Source organism: Lampetra fluviatilis, chromosome 22 (assembly GCF_964198595.1).
Source record: "Lampetra fluviatilis chromosome 22, kcLamFluv1.1, whole genome shotgun sequence".
Classification (NCBI taxonomy): Eukaryota; Metazoa; Chordata; class Hyperoartia; order Petromyzontiformes; family Petromyzontidae; genus Lampetra; species Lampetra fluviatilis.
The window spans coordinates 1,624,318-1,647,267 of record NC_136296.1 but is presented as its reverse complement, the minus strand read 5'-3'; the positions used below and the strand labels follow the sequence as shown (position 1 = coordinate 1,647,267).

Below are 22,950 nucleotides of genomic sequence, written 5' to 3'. Positions count from 1 at the left end.
GTGTCTAACACACTTGTATGCAGTGTGGAGTGGAGCGCTGATGCGGTGAATTTATAAATTGGGAAAATTACTGAGGGCATCTTATCAATTGTCAAATCTGATTTTGGTATCCTATGCTCATCTCCACATCCAGTTATAAGTACATGTGTGGTGGTCAAGGTTGACACCAAGGTTGACACAGGTCACACAAGTCACACAAGCTAGGGGAGAGGTACGTACCGGTCTGGACCGGTCCGGACCGGCAGGGACGAGAGGCGGTTGGAACCGCTCTGAGGGGAGGGGGCTGGCGAGAGCCAGGGCCCCGAGACACCCCCGCCCCTCAGAGAGGGGATATATAGGACAGCTCCCGGAGAGCGGGGGGGGTCCATCTCATGAGAAGCTGAAGGAGGTGCCGCCGGAGATCCTGGACCGCAAGCCTCGAGGATGCCGCCCCGCTGGGACTGAGTGGGCTGAGTTAGCTGTAGGCTAGGGAAGGAGAGTAATTGAGTAGCTGTAGGCTAGGGAAGGAGAGTAATGAGAATAGAGTCGGAGGCTGTACCTCCCTAGGTTGTGTGGTTGGGCTGTTCCCCCAGTGAGTCCGGAGGACTAGTGTTTATTGGAATAAAAGCATGTGGCCTCTACGAAGTCTCTGTCTCATTCAAGAATACTACAACTGGTGTCAGAAGCGGCCAAAGAACCTCGCCAACATGGAAACAAGACAGAAAGCGCTCACCAGGGGCCAGGAGAAGGACGTCGAGGGCGACGCTGAGCCGGAGTCGGGAGCGCCATTTCCGGGGGACGGGTCTGCGGGGGCGTGCTCGGGTTCTCCGGGGCCCTCCAGGAGTCGGGATGGGCGATCCAGTCGGCCCATGCCCGGCTGGCCGATCTCCTCCATGCCGCTGCCTCCATCCTCGACGAGCTCACGCTGGGGGGAGCGGGAGCACCGGCTGGAGGACCAGGCCGGAGGATGGGAGGGGTTCCCGCCGAGAAACGCGCCATTCCCACGCAAAATTTTGACGTCACCTACGGAGGGGGAGACGTCACTTCCGCCGGGAATGCGGCCGCCGGAGATGACGTCACTTCCGCCGGGGGGGGGTCACCGCTTCCGGGGGAAATGACGTCAACCGGCCAGGAGGTCAGGGGGCACAGGTGGCCCGCGTCACATCCGGCATCGGCGACCTTACATCGGGAGAAGCAGAGTTTTCGGGTAGGTGCCCGCCGATTCGGTCGGATATTCTGCCGCCGGAAGACGCTTCAAATACTGCACTTGGGACGCTGCTGTCTTCAAGGGGGGACTACATCTCGGCGCTGCAACAGCGCTTGCCTTCGCTGCAGGTTTTCGCGGCAAAGGGGGGGGACTGGGCTGCTTTTTCACGCCGTTTCGTGGCAAATGCCGAGACGGCTGGGTGGTCTGCCGACATCGCTCTCCGAGCCCTGCCTTCCGCCTTGGACGACGTGGCCTTGGCCACGTTCCTCCTTATTCCACGGAGGGAGCGCTCCACCTTGCAGGAGGCCCTCAATCGGATGGCCTTAGTGTATGGACCTCCATCCGAAACAAGACATCGTTTCGCCAGTCGGAGGAGGGAGGCGGACGAGACACCCCTTGCCTATCAGAGTGCACTGATGGCGTTGGCTCAAGCGGCCTATCCTCGAATGGACGATGTGGGCTTGGACTCCATCGTGCTCGAGAAGTTGCTGCTGCTGGCTCGGGAACTGAGGATTGCCGTCCACGTCAAAGACGAAGCTAACCTTTCCTCGCTGGGGGCGGCACATTACCTGCACACAGAGTTGCTCCTCCAGCGGGATGGGCAGGTGGCGGCGTGCGCCGCTGCAAGAGTAGACGAGGTCCCGGATACCCAGGCCTTCGCGTCGCAGCGGGCCGCCAGTTGGAGGGGGGCCGACCGGCCTCGCCAAGGGGAACCCTGGCGGAGACACGGATCCCCGCGGGCGTGGGCTCGCGTCACGTGCTACAACTGTGGCCAGCTGGGTCACCTGGCATCGGGTTGCCCAGCACCCCGGCGCCGGGCTCCGGGTCGTCCACCATCGTTCGCCCGTCCGCCGGCCGCTCCACAAGAACCCCAGGCATGTCGCGACACCTCATGCGCACGGTCCCTGCCCGCATCTCATACACCGCATACACCGCGAATCGGCGCGCCACTAAATCGCGTTGCGTTGAGGGGTGGGGAGCGGAACGGGGCTGATGTTCAGGGGCCACTTCACGCGGTTCAGTGGTCCGAGTTGGCCCACAGGGTCATGGCCGCGGCGACGGGCTCATCGGTTATTCTCGGGGATATTGAGGGGATTCAATTTCGATTGTTGGTCGATACGGGGGCTTCGGCTACTATAATTTCAGACCTCATATACAACGTGTTACCAAAGAGATGTCAAGCACTCGCCCCGTTCTCCGTCCCTTGCCTTGCGGCGAATGGGGGTTCCCTGGGGATTATTGGCCAAATAACTGCACAAATTTGTATTGGTGACATTAAATTATCTGGTCCCGTTTTGGTTTCCGATGCCTTGGCCGTTCCCTGTTTGTTGGGTACGGACTTCTTGGGGAGGATGCCCATCAAAATTTTAATTGACAAAGGCTGCATCGAGCTTCCTTCGGGCCGCCGGATGGCATTTCTGCCCTCACCAAACCGGCTGCGCACAGCTTGCGCGACTGTTCCGGCTATGGCGTCTGAAACCATGCGGATTCCGCCGGGTGCGCAGATGCTAATACCGCTTCAGTTACGCAAACCACTGGAGGCAGACGCTACGTCGGGGGTTTTGTTGTCTCCTTCCAATACGACCGAGCGAGGGTTGGACCTGGTGGGTGCACAAACGCTTGTGCCTAGAGATGGACAGCCCTTCATTCAGGTGCTGAATGCGGGGTTGCGGACGAAGGTCGTGCACCGAGGTGCTGTGATTGCACATGCGTCGCTGCCGCTGCACACTGACTCCGTCGCGGCTCATGTCGGTGAGGCGCCGGCGTTCGGGACGTAGGTGGGTGTCGATGAGGTATGGATGGATTCTCTGTTCAGGGGCTGAAAATCTTTCCGAGTCACAAAGATTAAAGCTGCGCATGTTGTTTCGTGAATTTCCCGATGTTTTTAGCAAATGTAATAGTGTTCCAGGAGACTTGGATGCCGGGGTTGGAGGCACACGTATTTATTCCGTGTCGGTACAGCACAACACTGACATACAACACTGGAGGGGGTATCGGCCCCCTCACCCGTCTAACTGGGGATACACTCTCTAGCTACGCCTAGCCTACCTCTGGGTCCTCCACTAACGGGCTAGGGGAGGCTAGCTAGCCCGACACTGGTAAGTCGGGCTCACGGTACCCGGAGTCCCAGACCAGCGCTTACAAGAGCACCGGCTCTGGCTCTCGGGACCACGCCGCTGGCTCGATCCTGTTCGGCCCTGATAAGGGCGGCGATCCAGGGGAGTCCAGGGCTCTATCTACGACGATCTTCAGCCTTCACTGGTTAGTTTTGGTATAAAAGGGGATGAGCCCTCCGGCTCATCCCCTTTTATACCAAAACCCCCGCTGAGGGGTGGGGCCCCGGGGGATCCCAGCTCCGAGTCAGCCCCCCAGGCTGCCCGATGCGGACTTCGCTGGGAGCACCTTCCCGTGCACCGACATAGCCACGCCCACTGTGTTTCTTTCCCATCTGATCCCATTCTATAACAGCCCCTCCGTAACACCCCTACACAAACACAAATTCGATGTTGGGTGCACTAATCTATTGAAACACCACATTGATACGGGGGATTCCGCTCCCATTCGGCAAAATCCGTTCCGATTGAGTCCGGCAGAGAAGGAACATGTCCGGTTGGCAGTGAATGACATGCTTACCGCAGACATTGTGGCTCCCTCCAACAGCCTATGGGGTGCGCCGATTGTGCTTGTTAAAAAACATGATGGCAGTTTGAGGTTTTGTGTGGATTTTCGGAAGCTTAACAAGGCTTCGCTGGCGGACGCGTATCCGCTCCCTCGCATGGACGAGTCGCTCGATGCCTTGGCGGGGGCGCGGTATTTTTCAACCTTGGACCTTTTGTCGGGGTTTTGGCAACTGCCCTTGGATGAGGCTTCCAAACCTAAGACCGCGTTCCGTACACCACAGGGCCTTTATCAGTTCAATCGGTTGCCCATGGGATTGCACTCAGCTCCAGCAACGTTCCAGAGATTGATGGAACTGGTCCTCGCTGGCCTGCAGTGGGACTCTTGTCTTATATATCTGGACGACGTGATTATTTTCAGCCGTACGTTTGAGGAACATCTGGACAGACTGCGCGCTGTATTTCTCAGAGTGCGATCGGCTAACCTTAAATTTAAGCCTCAGAAATGTTTCCTGTTGTGTGAATCGGTGCGGTACCTCGGCCACGTTGTCAGTTCTACTGGTATAGCCACCGATCCTGCTAAAACTGACTGTGTAAGAACGTGGCCCACGCCCACGTCTGTGGGGGAAGTCCGCAGCTTTATAGGCTTTGCGTCCTATTACTGCCGGTTTGTTGAGGGGTTTGCGACGATCGCCAAACCCCTTCATGCTCTGACGGCTAAGGGGGCTAAATTCCATTGGGGGGAATAGGAAGACAGGGCGTTCAGGGCGCTTCGCGATGCCCTTCTCCGAGCTCCTCCCTTATGCTATCCCGATTTCACGTTGCCCTTCATCGTGGACACCGATGCCAGCAATACCGGCATCGGCGCGGTGCTTTCGCAGGTTGTCAACGGGGTCGAACGGGTCGTTGCCTACGGCAGTAGAGTCCTGTCTCCGGCAGAACAACGTTATTGCGTCACTCGCCGTGAACTGCTCGCTATTGTCATGTTTGTTCAACAATATCGACTGTACCTGTACGGTAGGCATTTTACGGTTCGTTCCGATCATGCCGCGCTACAGTATGCGTTGAAAATAGACCAGCCGTCCGGCCAGCTGTCACGTTGGCTTGAGGTCCTACAGGACTACACGTTCACGGTGGTGTACTGGAAGGGGACACAACATTCAAACGCGGATGGCTTGTCACGCCTTCCTCCAGGTGATGGGTGCGCGTGTTTTATGGGCTCGGGGAGATGCAAATCGGCCACGAGTAGCGCTCCGGCTTCTCCCTTGGCGGCGGCAGCAGGGGTGGTCGATGGGGAACCTGTCGCCGAGGGGGACTCGCAGGTGTTGGTCGCTCGCGACTCGCTCCTCGATCTGCCTCTGGACGAATGGGGACGGTTCCAGATGGAAGACAATTCCCTCCTCAGGTTACGCCGTCGTGCGGAGAGAGGGGGAAATTGTCAGGAAAGGGTAGGTACTGTCATGTTGCGGGAGGGTCTCCTCATGTCATGGGATGCCAACTCGGGGCGTTACAAAATCGTCATCCCCACCGCTCTGCGGGGCAGAGCCGTGTGGGCGGCGCATGAACGCATCCTGCATTTGGGTATTCACAAAACGCTCGCTACACTGCAATTGGATTCTTTTTGGCTGGGAATGGCGCGCGATGTCGCCGACCTTTTGAATAGTTGCACGCAGTGTGCGCGGCGGAAACACCCGGCTAGGGCGGCTTGCCCACCCCTTCAGTCCATTCAGGTGTCCCGGGTTAACGAGTTGGTGCCTCTTGACATTCTGGGTCCCTTCCCTGTCACCGCTCGGGGTAATAAGTACCTGCTGGTTGGGGTTGAATATTTCACCCGTTGGCCTATGCCCTGGCCCCTCCCCAACCAGTCGGCGGCAGCCATTGTGGAGGCGCTTCTCCAGGGCTACGTCCTGGATAAGGGCGCCCCGGAACGGCTGCTAACCGACCAGGGAAATAACTTTTCGTCCAATCTTCTGCGGGAGGTTTGTGACCTTTTGTGCACGCAGAAGGTCCGGACTTCCCCCTACCACCCGCAGACTGATGGTATGGTCGAACGTCTACACCGGACCATTACCTCTATGTTGTGTCATCAGGTAGACGACACACAGTTGGATTGGGACCTGAGGATTCCCGGAGTTCTGGCCGCATATAGGTTGGCGCCTCACGCGGCCACGAGCTATTCGCCCTTCTACTTAATGTATGGCAGGGATGTCGACCCCCCCATGGAGGTGCAATTGCGGGTCCAGACAGCGGCGTCTCGCTCGAAACTGTCCGAACACGCTCAGTTCAATATTCTGAAGTTGGTCGAGGCGAGGGTGGCCGCGCAGGAAAATTCCAGGGCAAGGCAACGGGCCAATGAGCGTCTGTATGATCGCCGGGTTACGGTGTATAAATGGGCAGTAGGAGATAAGGCGTGGCTGCACTGCCCGCAGGTGCCGCTGTCAACGTCATCGAAATTGCTGCGGCCCTGGTGGGGGCCGGTCGACATTGTTGGGGTCGTTCGGGACCAGTGTGTTAGGGTCGCGTGCGGACGGCGTTCTTGGTACGTGCACCCCTCGCGCCTGAAACCCTATGTTGCACCACGCACTCACACACCTTCATCTCGCAGGGGCCGGCCGCGTGATGTGTCCGGCAGGCTGGGGAAGGGGCCTCGTGATCCCCTTGTTGTTCCGAAACCCCCTGCCACTCTTTCGGATGCTGCAGGTGTGAGTCCACCTAGGGTGGCCTCACCAGAAGAGCGGGAAGCGGGCCGGCCGCCTGTCCAGCAGGAAGACGGCTCGCGGGCTTTGTCCCCGGGGCCTCGGGACGTGCCAGACGCCCGTCATCTGGCCCCTCCTGACCCTCCGCAAGGAACGCTGGCCTCTGGCGATGGACCCGCCACACTGACTCGTTCGAAGGGTCTCAGGTTCTCCTGAGACCTGTCGCAGATACACTGCCTCCTCGCGGGGCCTGGGTGTTCGAGTCACCTTGTTCGTTGGTGTGGTGTGTCCGCAGTGTTCTTGTGTACAGGGGGGTTGGGGTAAATTATTGGGGATTGATGTGTTTGTTGTTCTGTTGTTGTTATTGTTGTGTTGAGGCTCACGCATTGTTCTTGTCGTGTTCAGAATTCCTGGTTCGCGAGTTAGGGTTGGGATGTGGATAGTGATGCAGCCGGGACGGCTGCGTGCTGTATAGGGGGGGGGTGATGTGGTGGTCAAGGTTGACACCAAGGTTGACACAGGTCACACAGCTCACACAAGCTAGGGGAGAGGTACGTACCGGTCTGGACCGGTCCGGACCGGCAGGGACGAGAGGCGGTTGGAACCGCTCTGAGGGGAGGGAGCTGGCGAGAGCCAGGGCCCCGAGACACCCCCGCCCCTCAGAGAGGGGATATATAGGATGGCTCCCGGGGAGCGGTGGGGGTCCATCTCATGAGAAGCTGAAGGAGGTGCCGCCGGAGATCCTGGACCCCAAGCCTCGAGGATGCCGCCCCGCTGGGACTGAGTGGGCTGAGTTAGCTGTAGGCTAGGGAAGGAGAGTAATTGAGTAGCTGTAGGCTAGGGAAGGAGAGTAATGAGAATAGAGTCGGAGGCTGTACCTCCCTAGGTTGTGTGGTTGGGTTTTTCCCCCAGTGAGTCCGGAGGACTAGTGTTTATTGGAATAAAAGCATGTGGCCTCTACGAAGTCTCTGTCTCATTCAAGAATACTACACATGCATCCCTCAATATACAGAACATGAAACAAAATTCTGTATATCGAACATTATACAGTAGTTCCTCGGTTAACAGTGACATCGGTTAACGGTTTTTCGGTTGACGTTTTGCCTCCCATAGGACCCCATGGTTTCGACTAATGTTAAAGTTTGAATTAATGGAATGTTTACGTTATGCATGCAGGCTCTAATTTTGGCCAATCCAAGCGCTCGTAAGTGGGCTGAGCATGCCTCAGGCAGTCGGCAACATCCATTTATGAGCATTTAGACCTCGGGTGACTTTATTTACGCGATCTTTTCTGTTTTGGCAGTGGAAACAGCTCTCTTGCAAACTCAGTGATTTTTACTTATTTTCAACTTATAAGTCAATTAATAGTTATTGCAATGGCCCCTAAAGTGAAATTGCAAAAGGAAAAGAGGAAAATAAGGGCTGGTTCGAAAAATCAAATGCTTTTAAAATGCCATTCCTATATTAGATTAACAGTTATTTCAGTTAACAGAAGTTATCATGGAACGGATTAAAAACGTTAACCGAGGGACTCCTGGAGGCGCGTTCCTGTGGAAAACATTTGGTCTCTAGACTTAATAAAATCACACTTAAGAATGCAGCAAACCTCTTAAGTACATATTTAATGAAAAGTGAATAATTTAATGATAAAATTGTGATAATACTCAAAATAGGTCATGAAATATAAATACTGTACAGTACTTACATTCAAGGTAATTGCTTTATAGTTTATTTTTACACTTGCACTTAATGTCCTCTTTCCAGATATCTCGACTTACTTTATGAACGTTGAAGAATGTTGAACAAGGGTGTAATCCTGCGCAGTACAGTACCCACTAACCTCCCTCCCATACCCCATCCCTATTCACCATATCACTTTTAGCTTCCCTCATTGTAGCACTCATAACCCTTGTAAAACGCCTTGGATAAAGGTGCTATGTAAGATAAACACAAAGGACCGAACCAAAACGAGCTGAGCTTCGGTGGCAACACAGAGAGCATGGGAAACCAGTCGCTTGAAACGCATGCTATGCAAACTGCATAGGACAATATCTTGAAATTTGCTTGGACAAATGGAAGATCGAACATTGTTTTATTCCCCCTCCCCCACCCCCCCCCGAATTCAACTTAACGCTTGTAGAATTTGTTCCAAAACGTGTAAGTTAACGTTCTAGCGAAATTCCATATATTGAGTTGCCGTATAATGAGGGATAACTGTACAGGTGGTCCCCACTTTTATGACACAATGCATTCCTGTAAACCCTGGCATGAATCATATTGTCATGAATCAGACCTTCTTTTCCATAGACAGAAACAGTCGAAACTTGACTTGTGTTTTATCAGTCATTTAACAGGGTTTGATAGGTTCAAATCCACTAAAACACTTGAGAATTACAAAAACTCCACACCAAGTCACATCGGAAACCACACTAACTGTTGAAATGTATTCGGAGTCAAGTCGGAAAATGTGTCGTAAATCAAGTATCTGTGTTGTAAATGTGGATCTTTATATATCAGACCATAAATCGGAGACCGTCTGTATAGATTTACGGTATTACAGTTATAACGCATGTTCATGTGCACGTTTTCTAATTCCTCATTTAGATTCTAAGCAACCTAGAGAATGGACTCGCAGAGGACGGGAGCATGATCAACCTCTCCACAGAAAACCGACAAGGTAGCCACAAATCACCCCTTGCGTCACCGGTGACTTCTCTAATGGGATGTCTCGCCACAGTGGCGAGATATTAACATCCTCGCCTGGTATACAGGAGGTCGTGAGTTTGATCCTGATATTGACGCCTGTATATTTGGAGTTTGCATGTTCTCCCTGTGGTCTTGTGGATTTTTCTCTGGATCCTCCAGTTTTTTCCCTCCACATTTATAAAAATACATTTAGAGTATTTGGCCGCTGTACATTTCCATGTGATAAGCCACTTTGTTGAGCTATCACTTGTGTCTAGGCCGTTTCAGAAAAAGAGCTATATAGCTCAAGTGGGCCTTAGTTGGTATAATAAAAATAGTTTATACTCTTTGGTTCTTTCGGTAAAGTCACGTAGGTATAAAATAAAATAAATCACGACGTTTCGGGCGAAACACAAGCATCCGGCAACCAAAGAGTATAGGTGTCAAGAAGTTAAAACACCACTCTCCAGAGTGACGGTGCCAACGTTGTGACTACGAGTTCTTCTCATCATTATTCAGTGTGAGTGAGGCCGCGCCGCTATTGTCCCCTACGTGGCAACCGGCCAGGTGGCTCAGCGGTAGAGTGAACGGCTCGCAGTCGGAAGGTTGCGAGTTTCAATCCTGGCTGAGGGGGGGGGATTGACTCAGCCCATCATCCTTCTGCAGTCGATAAAGTGGGCACCACTCAAAGTTGAAGTCAACAGTGGTTGCCCTATACAGAGACTCTCCTTTTCCATAGCAATGTGGAATTTCCACCCCTTGCTTTGCTCTGTAAACGGGAGGTGGACACTGTCCCCATGCTCATTTGAGCAGGAAACCACTGACTGAATAAAAGAGAATTGAAATCTTATCGGTGTGAGCAATGTTCTGTTTGCCATTTGTTTAGCCTCCGTGCAGCTGTGGCGGTCGCGCGTGGCTCGCGTGCACTACTCCACCGCTAACTGCCTGCTGCTCATGAAGGTGAGCTTTGCCACCATGGCATTGCACTGACAACAGTGTGTTAGTTCTGTATCACCTCGTTCATGCAAATTACACCTCAAACGCTGCTGAGATTAGAATGCGCACGGAGGCGTCAGAAACCACAGACAAGTGGGAAGGCAGCCAGAGCAGACAACAACAATTTCCCAAGCTCTGTGGTACTATGTTGGGATATTTTACCAACTCTATTGATGAGCGTTTATTACTTTGGGAGGAAACCGGGGTGCCAGCATAAGACCCATGCATGCGAGGGGTGCAACATTCAATCCCGGCATGGATAGAAGTTAATCCACTTTCTCTACTGCCATCGTACCCTGACAAGCTGGGAGATGGCGACGCCCACGGGTAGGGAGTTTTACAAAATCGTGTTGATGACCCTCGCTGCCTGCACAGCGCTGCATTACAGACCATGTGCAGCGTAGCCACCAGCAGCACTCGACTTCGAGGAAAGTGCCGTTGGTGGAAAACTGCCTGAGTGAATTGTAATTTTTGTGCCACCTGGAATGGTTTCCCGCCCCACAATAGGCAGATTACAAATGCGACCCACTTCAAATTAGGGGTGGGGGAAGGGGGAAGAGGAAATTTATCATTCAAGTAATGCATTGCTATGTATGTTTCAAATGGCACCCTGGACACTCTTGCAAATGAGAGATTCCTTTTCAAATGGATTTTCAGGTGAAATATGTTAACAAATAATATTAAATAAAATATATTCCAGACCATTATGACATCTCAACACAGTCGCTATCCTGACCAATCAGGCTTCAATCCGTACAGGATCGGCCCATTTTTGCAGTGGTGAGAGACTGCTCTTCTACGATGCCTGGTGAATCCCTGCTGTGTGTGTTAATGCATTTAACTCCTTTATCCTTGACAGCTTTTACACATTAGTACAATAGTTACCCTATATGAGCACGGTTGGCTACGTACGGTGCGAGAGAAGTTCAACATACATATTTAATGTTTGTCTAACTTTATTGTAATTGTGCTTTGATCAGTCTCAGAATAATCTGCCCAGGCCGACTTGTTACAGGTGCTTCATTTAGCATTAATTTGTGAAAAAAATGTTAAACCGTTTTTGCTCCCATTTCTATTTGCTTCACTGCTGTTGCTATATATTATTTGTTTTTGCTTTTGTCATTTTGGTGACTCCGGTCACTCGCTCTTGAGAATTCGACTCTAATCCTAGTCCCTTGAGTTCACACGTGGTTAAGCAAAATAGGCTTGTAACCTGAATATGCGTTTAGGATTACTGCTTGGCTGTGAACATGTATGAAGCCATCATCCCCATCCAGCCAGAGCAGGAGCTTCAGCTTCTCAATAACATCGGAAAGATCCTGCTTCAGGTAATGAAGTCTTCATGAAATTGACATTATTGTATATTTTTGCCAATTAGATAAAATCGATATTATCTCCGTACTGCATGGTAAATTTAAATGTTACGTGTTTAACTGTTGCGCTTACAACAACGTAAGTCTTCCAGGTATGGATTAAGGTATTTTCCATCAATTCTGTGCAGTGTTTAATTGCTTTGTATTCAACAGTATGCACAATAATTCAAACACAATGACCAACAAAGCAAATAAATAAACATTCAACTCCGCATAACTTTTCACACATCACCTTAAACCCTGCTTTAATGATCCCGATGCAGCGTTTAGGTTAAGCTACAATTAATGCCCTTAAAAATAAAGTTCACTCTGAAATAAAAAAAACTATAAATATAGATTTGTATCTCATTGCAGATTTACACAAAGTCTGTGTTTTTACCCTCTATGTAAAGAAGAATGATTGAGGCTATCTAATTTATGTGCAAACTTTTGTGACCTGGTCTGCTGATTTTATTCAAGTAGTTGGTCCCGCTTCTTTGACGATGTCCACGGTAATATCATCTGGTCCAGGGGCTTTCGCCCTTTCCCTTAACGAGCGTCATTGACGATGCACGTCAAGTACCTGACGTTTGCTCTTTCAGGTGGGAGACCTCGCGGCGGCACAAAAGTATTTTCAGAGAGTGGAGTCCATTTGCGAGAACAAAGAAGGCGTGCAGCATAAGACCATGGTGCTTATGAACAGGTGTGTTACTTTTGTAAAAGGAAAAAGGTGCGGCCCGAGAATTGCTCTCTCACGCCACTGCTAGTGGAAGGGCTCCCACTTGAGCAAACTTTAGAGGGCGTTTGGTCTCCTCTTCCAGGCGTGTTGGAATATTGGAAGAGATTACTTTTGTAAATTTTTCTGTAATTTTTTATTTCAGCACTTGTCAAGCCATTTAAACCTGTTCCATAAGTCCCTCCCACAGAATTGGGCACCGTTCACAGAGGGCATGACAGTGCACACAATGTAGACGATAAACTGCGTCCCTCGTATAAGATGATTATTTGAGAGACTCTCTCAAAATAAAACATTGGGAAAATGTAAATTGCACTTCCAAAGCTCAAAATTTTGAACAGTGTTCAGAGTTTCGATTTAAAGCTTTCGTGACTGCAGGGATTCATCTTCTTGGTTCTTTCGGTAAAGTCACGTAGAAGGGAAATAATAAAATAATAAAAACAAAACATAATAAAATACAATTCTCACGACGTTTCGGCCACAACGCAAGCAGCCGTCCTCAGGTGAAGAACAGGTCTGTCGGAAAGACAACGTCTGAATGAACACCACCAAGCTTGGCAGTGTATATTTAACCTGGGTTGGAGGGGGAAGGGCGCCTTGACAAAGGAATTTGCATATCAATATGAATTTAGCATATTTATGGGAAATGTAGATATGGGATTAGTCACTACTTGTGGAATGCGTAGGAGGTGGGGGGGTTTCAAAGTCATATTATGCCGGTGCATTATGTAGGATTAGCAGCATCAAAGGGAGGGAGTAGGGTTAGCAGTAATAAAGGGAAGGAATTTTAATAGTAATGAGCTGCAGTAGCTAAACCACCACGTAAATAGCTATAATATAAACTACATCAGTATCATCAATATACTAAATATACTCTCCAATAAGCTGAGCTACTAACAGTAAGTCATACATTATAATTCTATGTCGCAAAAATATAATATGCCTCCAGCTAAACTGTTTTCTCTTACATACTGCCATAGACAAACCCAACATAAAATTATATACTGCATTACTATACACCACCCTATACCTTAGACTATACATTGTAATATTACACTGTATTATTCTACCCACCCTACTGTATACCACACTGCTGTATATTCACTATATAATTACGATACTATATATTACCTTATACATTATATTAAACATTACACTTTTATACTATTTATTATTATACAATCTGCTATACACTATACTATTGACCGTCGCGTGAAAGGTACTAAGAGGAAGCAATGAAATATGTCAATGGGAGAGTGGTGTAGGAGACTTGCAGCGGAGCAAAGACTCCATTATTTCCCTTCTACGTGACTTTACCGAGAGAACCAAGAAGAGTGTTCAGAGTAACGCTGCCTCGCTGTTTGCTGCGTCTCCATGCGGTGTGTACAGTAAGGGAAAAAAGTATTTGATCCCCTGCTGATTTTGTACATTTGCCCACTGACAAAGAAATGATCAGTCTATAACTTTAATTGTAGGTTTATTTGAACAGTGAGAGACAGAATAACAACAACAAATTCAAGAAAAACGCATGTAAATTTTTTTATAAATTGATTTGCATTTTAATGAGGGAAATAAGTATTTGACCCCTCTGCAAAACATGACTTAGTACTTGGTGGCAAACCCCTTGTTGGAAATCACAGAGGTCAGACGTTTCTTATAGTTGGCCACTACGTTTGCACACATCTCAGGAGGGATTTTGTCCCACTCCTCTTTGCAGATATTCTCCAAGTCATTAAGGTTTCGAGGCTGACGTTTGGCAACTCGAACCTTCAGCTCCCTCCACAGATTTTCTATGGGATTAAGGTCTGGAGACTGGCTAGGCCACTCCAGGACCTTAATGTGCTTCTTCTTGAGCCACTCCTTTGTTGCCTTGGCCGTGTGTTTTGGGTCATTGTCATGTTGGAATACCCATCCACGACCCATTTTCAATGCTCTGGCTGAGGGAAGGAGGTTCTCACCCAAGATTTGACGGTACATTGCCCCGTCCATCGTCCCTTTGATGCAGTGAAGTTGTCCTGTCCCCTTAGCAGAAAAACACCCCCAAAGCATAATGTTTCCACCTCCATGTTTGACGGTGGGGACGGTGTTCTTGGGGTCATAGGCAGCATTCCTCCTCCTCCAAACACGGCGAGTTGAGTTGATGCCAAAGAGCTCCATTTTGGTCTCTTCTGACCACAACACTTTCACCCAGTTGTCCTCTGAATCATTCAGATGTTCATTGGCAAACTTCAGACGGGCATGTATATGTGCTTTCTTGAGCAGGGGGACCTTGCGGGCGCTGCAGGATTTCAGTCCTTCACGGTGTAGTGTGTTACCAACTGTTTTCTTAGTGACTATGGTCCCAGCTGCCTTGAGATCATTGACAAGATCCTCCCGTGTAGTTCTGGGCTGATTCCTCACCGTTCTCATGATCATTGCAACTCCACGAGGTGAGATCTTGCATGGAGCCCCAGGCCGAGGGAGATTGACAGTTATTTTGTGTTTCTTCCATTTGCGAATAATCGCACCAACTGTTGTCACCTTCTCACCAAGCTGCTTGGCGATGGTCTTGTAGCCCATTCCAGCCTTGTGTAAGTCTACAATCTTGTCCCTGACATCCTTGGAGAGCTCTTTGGTCTTGGCCATGGTGGAGAGTTTGGAATCTGATTGATTGATTGCTTCTGTGAACAGGTGTCTTTTATACAGGTAACAAGCTGAGATTAGGAGCGCTCCCTTTAAGAGTGTGCTCCTAATCTCAGCTCGTTACCTGTATAAAAGACACCTGGGAGCCAGACATCTTTCTGATTGAGAGGGGGTCAAATACTTATTTCCCTCATTAAAATGCTAATAAATTTATAACATTTTTGACATGCGTTTTTCTGGATTTTTGTTGTTGTTATTCTGTCTCTCACTGTTCAAATAAACCTACCATTAAAATTATAGACTGATCATTTATTTGTCAGTGGGCAAACGTACAAAATCAGCAGGGGATCAAATACTTTTTTCCCTCACCGTATGTAGCATTTGCCAGTGCAGTCTCGGTGTAGTACTGCACGGCGTAGTTACTGATGCAGCACTGGATTGCACATTCCCAAATTCCCTTGTGATTTGTGATGGATTCAATGTGTTGTTTTACCTTTTATGTTTCTTATCATTTAAAAGCAATATGAGTAACATTACACTCTAAATGTGGTTTTGTAAATAATGGTTGTTTTTGTCACCGCACCCTGGATTAGCCTGGTGTTTAGTGGACACATTGTAATTATATTCAACACTTTCCCCCATGGGTGACTCCCATGGATGAACCACCTACCACCACCCAACCCACACACGCTCCCACCCACCTTCATCTCACTTGTTGAGGTTTGCTCAAATTAGTTCTGTAATTTTTAGCAATAATAAACTTCTCTCTGCGATTATTAACAATGTAATGGTAAGACTATTGCATGAAATGGATCACTAAGTAAGCTTCATAATAAAACATTTAGATTCACCATTGATTTATAGGTTTGGCCACCTAATCATCTGACCAAACTTGTGTAATTTAGAACCCTCCACCACCCAACACAGCCAAACAAATTGTCACATGCATATGAACGTTTAACGCAATAAGTACCCTACGCCCGCTCGTGAAATACAATGTTACGTATGCTGGAATAATCACAGACATGGTTGGTTTTAATATTTTTGTGATTTTTTTCCCCAAGAGCATTCGCACTCCTGGCAGAAAATAATTTCCCAGATGCTTACCGCTGCTTCCAGGAGGTCTCCAAGTTGGATCCCACTAATGCGGTGGTGAGCTTCCTTACCCCTTAGCATGATTGTTAGGGTAACTTTTATTTACCTTTACGTATTTTTGCCTTCTCCACATGAATGCTATGGTGCAAAGCCACCCAATTGTACTATTGGAATCGTGTCCTGAGACCAGCTGTCCATTCGGATCTCTCACAGAGCAATGGAACAATTCGTGTTAGAGAATGGCCAATGGAAATTGGATATCGCGACCTACTGCAGAGATCTTAAGTGACCAAATCCACACAGTAGGGAGTATCACCTTCCCACCCGCCCGGCTACAGAGAGTCATATTTGCCACGTGGCAGTAAAACCGGTGTTTTTTTACTCTCAGAGCTGGAATTTAGCCAAATTAAGTGCAGAACCAAATGTAATGTGATGGGGTTTCTGTGCACTAATGAGTAACTGAGACCACAAACTCACTGCATTTGCGAATATGGTTTAATCACAGGATTGGAGAATAATGTGGATCAGGGAATAAATGAAAATTAGAAGCAACATATCTATTTTGAAGAAAATTAAGTGGGCTTGTGCAGGACACATTGCCAGAAGGGATGATAGCCATTGGACGAGACTGGGGTTGGATTTGCAGCCAAAGGAGGGAACACGCCCGAGATAACGGTCATCACGGAGGTGGGACAGTCGGATCAGCTCGCATGCAGGAGCAAGTGGGATAGTAGCCTGTAAGGGATTGCGATGTTGTGGGGAGGCCTTCATCTAGCAGTGGATAGATGAAAGTTTACAATAATTAATTCATTATTTGAAACTTTTAAGCAGCATGTACTTTCATGACTGGATACGAACTTCAACCTGAAGACATAAACGTATCTGATCAACTTCCCATCAGTTCGAAGATATATGCAGAATGGTTGAAACTACTCTTGCTTTCTGTTTCAGTGTAACTAATAATAATTTAGTGAATGTGATATGTGCACCATTATTATAGCGCAAGGCTAGACATAGCCTGACACATAGTATGCAGGAGTGTTACTTTAGGGGGCGTTGTAGCGATGTGTAATCATAATTGAAAAATATTGAAGTTAAATGATTTAGAATGACATCAGGGGATTTTAACATTGGCTGTAAAGCATACTCTGCCTATTTTATAGTTAATACACCCGCAGTAATAACCAAGGCAGTCCAACAGATAAAAAAATTTACTTCTGCAACAAGCAGTGAACGCACTATCGCCAGGTCCCGTCACTGCCATAATTGTGCATCGTCGGTCTTTTCATCTGTGTGCCAGGCCAACAACAACGCGGCCGTATGCCTGCTCTACATGGGGAAGCTGAAGGAGTCGCTGCGACAGCTGGAGGAGCTCATTCAGAAGGAGCCTCAGCGCTACCTCCATGAGAGCGTGCTCTTCAACCTGTCCACCATGTACGAGCTCGAATCGTCACGCAGCACGGCCAAAAAGCAAGGCCTGCTCGCAACTGTGGCCCCACACAGCGGGGACAGCTTCGGTGTGCAGTGCCTCAAAATGCTGTGATGATTTTGTGGAAGTGTGCTTCTGCAGACATTTGTAGATCCACAGCTCGATGAGGGCCTCGCCACGTCGTGCGGGTCATGGGGGTTATTAGACCGCGCTTGACCGTGCCGGAGAGCGTGCGAGTTTGTACTCGTCGGGGAGCACCCGTGGGAGCATAGAAGTACAGTGCAATGGATTTTCCTGTCCTTTATTCCACTACTCGCTACAGACCTACAGCCTTATGACAGCTCCTTTGTGTGTGGTGGTCGCCCATCCCAGCCCTATCGAGACTCAAGCCTGCTTTGCTTCTGTGATGATGAGATCGGGTGCATCATGTGAAATGTGTATAGGAATTTTCACGGTCTGTTACGTTGGAAATTATATCACAAAAAACTGCACGCCACTGTAATTTATACCAATTCACTGCTAATGTAGGAATAAAATACTTAGACCTGTAGCAGTGTTATTTTGTTTCAGCCTGTGAACAAAGGACACTGCAACATTTTTTTCCTTCATGGCTTTTACACAAAGATATGAAGTTTGCTGTATTCCTAAATGTATAAAATAAATTAGCAGACCAAATGTCTCATTGGGGTATCTTTCCCTCCGCATACACCAGAGGTGTGGACTCGAGTCATGTGACTTGGACTCGAGTCAGACTCGAGTCATGAATTTGATGACTTGCGACTCGACTTGGACTTGCATAACAATGACTTTGTCCCACCTATGAGATGTGGACTCGAGTCATGTGACTTGGACTCGAGTCAGACTCGAGTCATGAATTTGATGACTTGCGACTCGACTTGGACTTGCATAACAATGACTTTGTCCCACCTCTGGCATACACAATAAAAGTAGTGCAATTACATACCCGTCTGGTATGGGTAACCCAATCAAGGACGAGAGCTGCTCAGGTCTACGAGGAACTCAAGCCTCTGGCGCCCTGGAAAGACGCTACTTCGTTGAAGACGAGAATTCACGTTTTGGATTCCTAAAATACGAACATTATTTGGTAAGAGAAAAACAAACTCATTGAATGCCCCTTCATCAATTAATTGTTATTGGTCTTTATGGTTGTGGCCATCATAATTCCACCAAGGTCGATTAACTGAGTAGCCACATTTGCGAAGTCAACAGTAATAGGGTTTTTTTTCTGGCAACAAAACTGAAACCTTTTTACAAGGATTCATGTGTGCATTAACCACAATACTTGCAGTCAAAATGCAAAAAAAAACATACTATGATAATATATGCATTGTCCTTGAAACTGATTGGTCCACACCAAGGGACGGCTTTCTTTTGAGCCTCATCTCAATTAGTGCTCGACCAGAGGACGCTCAAAGACAATGCATTATCAAAGTAATGAGGGCTCGGGGTGAGCATCTACATCATTAGACATCCTTTGCCAGTACTTTGATAGTGCATTGTCTTTGAGCTGTACGCCTTTTGGCGTCCTCTGGTCGAGCACCAATTGGTCGAGGCTCAAAAGAAAGCCGTCCCTTGGTGTGGACCAAGCAGTTTCAAGGACTGCATATATTATCATAGTATGTTTTTTGTTTCCATTTTTACTGCAAGTATTGTGGTTAATGCAGACATGAATCCTTGTAAAAAGGTTTCAGTTTTGTTGCCAGAAAAAATGGAAAAAACCCTATTATTATATTTAGGTACTGGCAAAGGAGGTCTAATGATGAAGTCAGCAGTAGTTGCGATATGGATGTCAGGACCCCCTGCCTGCCACGGGAATGTGGAATTCCCACTTGGCTCGGGGCTGCCAAAGGACATGGATGGACCCAGGCGTGGGGTGTCGATCCTTCCTCGCTTAAACCACGCCCCCCTCACTTAGGTCACGCCTCACTTAGGCCGCACCCCTCGCTGAGGCCACTTCCCCTGACTGCTGCCGCGCTCCCCCGGTGCAGAGTGGCGGGGTCTATGGTGGTAGCAGCGCTGAGGCCGCTGCCGCTGCGTCTCCTCTCAACTGAAAGGCGGACACTGAGTGACTGCGCCGCTTCGCCCTACTTCACCGCTGGTTGCTGAAGGCGGGGAGCAAGCAACTGCGGTACAACCGTGGACTGCGCTCCACCCTCGGTTTTTGGTAACGCTCCGTGCCATCGGCAACAACGTGTGGCGTCGAAGCAAAACGCATGTCATGGACGACGTTTCGGACAACGGCCCTTCTTCGTAGCACATGAATAGAGATGCCAGAGCGATTGGATAATAAGAGCTGGAGACTGCACTTTACACCATGGGGGCTTAATGAGAATTACTTTTGTTTTAATTTCTATAAAAAAAGCGCCATTATTAATAGGCAGAGGTGTGGACTCGAGTCATGTGACTTGGACTCGAGTCAGACTCGAGTCATGTGACTTGGACTCGAGTCAGACTCGAGTCATGAATTTGATGACTTGCGACTCGACTTGGACTTGCATAACAATGACTTTGTCCCACCTCTGAGATGTGGACTCGAGTCATGTGACTTGGACTCGAGTCAGACTCGAGTCATGAATTTGATGACTTGCGACTCGACTTGGACTTGCATAACAATGACTTTGTCCCACCTCTGTTAATAGGTGCTCGCTAACAGCCCTGGCCCCAACAGTCTCAGGTCCCCTGGGGGAATCCACGTTTCTCACGTGAGGGCATCAGTGTACACCTAGCCTGGCACAAGCGTCGTGGAGGTTCGTGCACGTGCAGCCCTGCTGGACGAGGGCCTCCCCACAGCCCTTGAGAGTCGTGGGGGGTTATTTGACCATATTTCACCACGCTGGTCAAGTGAAAGCTTTTAAGTTGAGGTTGTGTTCAACGGGGTGAGAGCTCAATATGAGGTAAACAAAGCAGCTGCGACCAGGCGTGGTCAGTGCGGGTTGGTGAAGGCAAGGGGGGGCGGGGGGGCAGCAATATGTTCTTCAGGTCAGCTGCTGGCCACGGCCAGAGCGCTTCAGGAGGCCGAGTTCGCGCAGAGCGACTGGCTTGCTATCCTGTTTGTATCGTCACAATCACTCCTTTGGCTTGTTCACTTTACATTCATGAAGGAGACGTGCACCTCGACATATTCATGCTCCGAGGCAGTTGATGCTTGCCACCAGTGTCTTCAAGGAGGAATGTTAATGCCAGGCGGTGGGATGTGGGAGCAAACAAGTACAGTACAACAATTGATGCTGCTTTGCCCTGTGCTCCCCACCACGTCACCCCACAGCTGCATGTGACGACAGCTGGTGTGTGGTGGTCACCCTTCGCCGCTGTGCAGGACTGCTTCGCTTCCCACAACTGAAGTGAGTACTCTGAGCCAGCGGCGTCACTTGGGGGGTGCGGACCGCACTGGGTGACACCATCAGAGGGGGTGACACCGAAATGGCTGTAACAAGTTTTGTGCGGTGTTTAAGCACAATTTTTTTTAAATTAGAATATCACTGTAGTTAATTATAACAACAAAAACGCTTTTAGTAATCCCAGCTTACATGTAAAATATACATACAAGGCTAAAACTCTATGCTAATTTCTTTTTTAACCTTCTAATGCGCTCCGGTCAGAGCTGTCATTATTACCCAATTACGATGACGCTTCGAGTCACGTGGTTTCGTCTGCACGCGCTACGAGCATGCGCTGTTGTGTTCGTCGCTGCTCGTGTTTTTATAGTCGCCGACTTTGTCAATTTTCTGGTGTTTTAGCTGCAATATGGTGGTCATGAGTATTTGTGAACCAGTGACGTGCGGTGAGGTCAATGGCTGGGGAGGCATTGGCTAGTGTCAGAGCCAGATTCACACACTGAGGGGGCGTGTTAGACACGTCCCCCTCAGTGAGGCAGATGTGATAGCTGCCTCCCCTGGTGCTTTTTCATTGCATTCTAGATTTTAAGCTTTCGTGACTGCAAGGATTCATACTCTTAGGTTTTTTCGGTAAAGTCACGTAGGTAAAAATATATATAAAAAATAAAAATAAAAACAAATAATAATAGAAATAAAATAATAAATCACGACGCTTTGGAGGCAACACAAGTCTCCGTCATCAGGTGGGACCGTCACAGCTAAATTTACTGTATCAAGTGATACAGTAAATTTAGTTTGATACAGTAAAGCTTTATAAAGTAAATTTAGCTGTGACGGTCCCACCTGATGACGGAGACTTGTGTTGCCTCCGAAGCGTCGTGATTTATTATTTTATTTCTATTATTTTTTTTTTCCTACGTGACTTTTTCATTGCAGTTTCATGACGAGACCAGCGAGCCTAAATATCTTTATACACATACGTGAAATAAGTTACCTGGAGTATGGAAGGCGAGGACATGAAATGAAGGGATCTACAAACATTACATTGGTGACATACTGAGATAGTAACAGGCACGCGCTTATTGCCCGCGCTCCATCCAGTTACTAAAGGGGTTGCGCAATTAGAGGGGATGTGACGGTACCACCTGAAGACGGAAGTTGTGTTGCCTCCGAAACGTCGTGATTTTTATTTTATTTTACTTTTTAATGTTTTACCTACGTGACTTTACCGAAAAAACCTAAGAATTAGAGGGGAGGCTGAGCTCGTCGCTGCCTCACCGTTCATGTCTTCCTGTATTTGCAGCGGAGCTCCGCAAATTTGGCGATTTTGACTATAAAAATGATTGGAATCGTACAGAAATGACATTAAAACACAAATCAGTGGAAAAATCTTAATATTGATTTGATTCTTTTTTTTTCCTTTTCGTGACAGTTATTTTCCTTGGAGTATGACAGGTGAGGCTCTGCCTCCCCTGCCTCCCCTGACGGCACGTCCCTGTTGTGAACCTATATCAACAACTTTTTTGAGAATTACATAGTAATTAAAGGAAATATTGTAATTTTAAGGTATAATTAAAAATGTTCTAGTTGTTTATGTCACTACTATTGCCATTACATTCAGTGATATACGGGAATTACAATTTACGAGTAACTGTACAAAAAACATTACTAAGGATTCTGTATGATCTCGTACGGGTAGCGGACCATGAGGGGTGACACCACGAGTTACCGCACTCGGTGACACCAACCCTAGTGACGCCACTGCCCTTAGCCACACGTTTCGGGCACTAGAGGGAATTATTTTTGACCTGTCAGTAATCGCACTGCATTTCCAATTTTTGCGTGCGAGGTGTGGGTTTGTATCGCCCTACCAAAGTTCTGTGGAAGTCCTAATCGACCCTCAGGTCAAAGCTATCCTGCCCCACAGCATCTGACAAGGTCCAAGGTAAATAAGCAGACTAATCCTACTCCCCATATCTGTCCCTCCGCGTAAAAAAATAAATGTTGAACCAATGTTAATTAATTATGCATTCATAAAGACACGTGGCTGATGGGATGTATAACAAGACACTAAGTTTATATAGATAAGGGAAGGTAGCTTATTGTGTACTTCAGAAATTTACGAGGGTCAATATACATTCATGGTTTAAAAAAAATTGTCTTTACCATTGAAGGTGAT

At 48.3% G+C, this 22,950-nt stretch overlaps 1 protein-coding gene across 5 annotated transcripts in view; it reads left to right on the top strand.

The window, feature by feature from the left end:
- Positions 1-22,950, top strand: part of TRAPPC12 (trafficking protein particle complex subunit 12) — a 57,214-nt gene that overhangs the window by 33,938 nt on the left and 326 nt on the right. For 3 of the 5 annotated variants that reach the window (XM_078866239.1, XM_078866237.1, XM_078866238.1), the window contains exons 9-14: positions 9,105-9,177; positions 10,072-10,145; positions 11,411-11,509; positions 12,136-12,236; positions 15,956-16,043; positions 17,287-18,061. In XM_078866239.1, coding sequence (XP_078722365.1) covers positions 9,105-9,177; positions 10,072-10,145; positions 11,411-11,509; positions 12,136-12,236; positions 15,956-16,043; positions 17,287-17,529 — 678 coding nt within the window. In that variant the 3' untranslated portion in view covers positions 17,530-18,061. Of the gene's footprint in view, positions 1-9,104; positions 9,178-10,071; positions 10,146-11,410; positions 11,510-12,135; positions 12,237-15,955; positions 16,044-17,286; positions 18,062-19,424; positions 19,601-20,701; positions 20,778-22,950 lie in introns of those variants that run through there. The other 2 variants (XM_078866241.1, XM_078866240.1) reach the window with 2 other exon arrangements.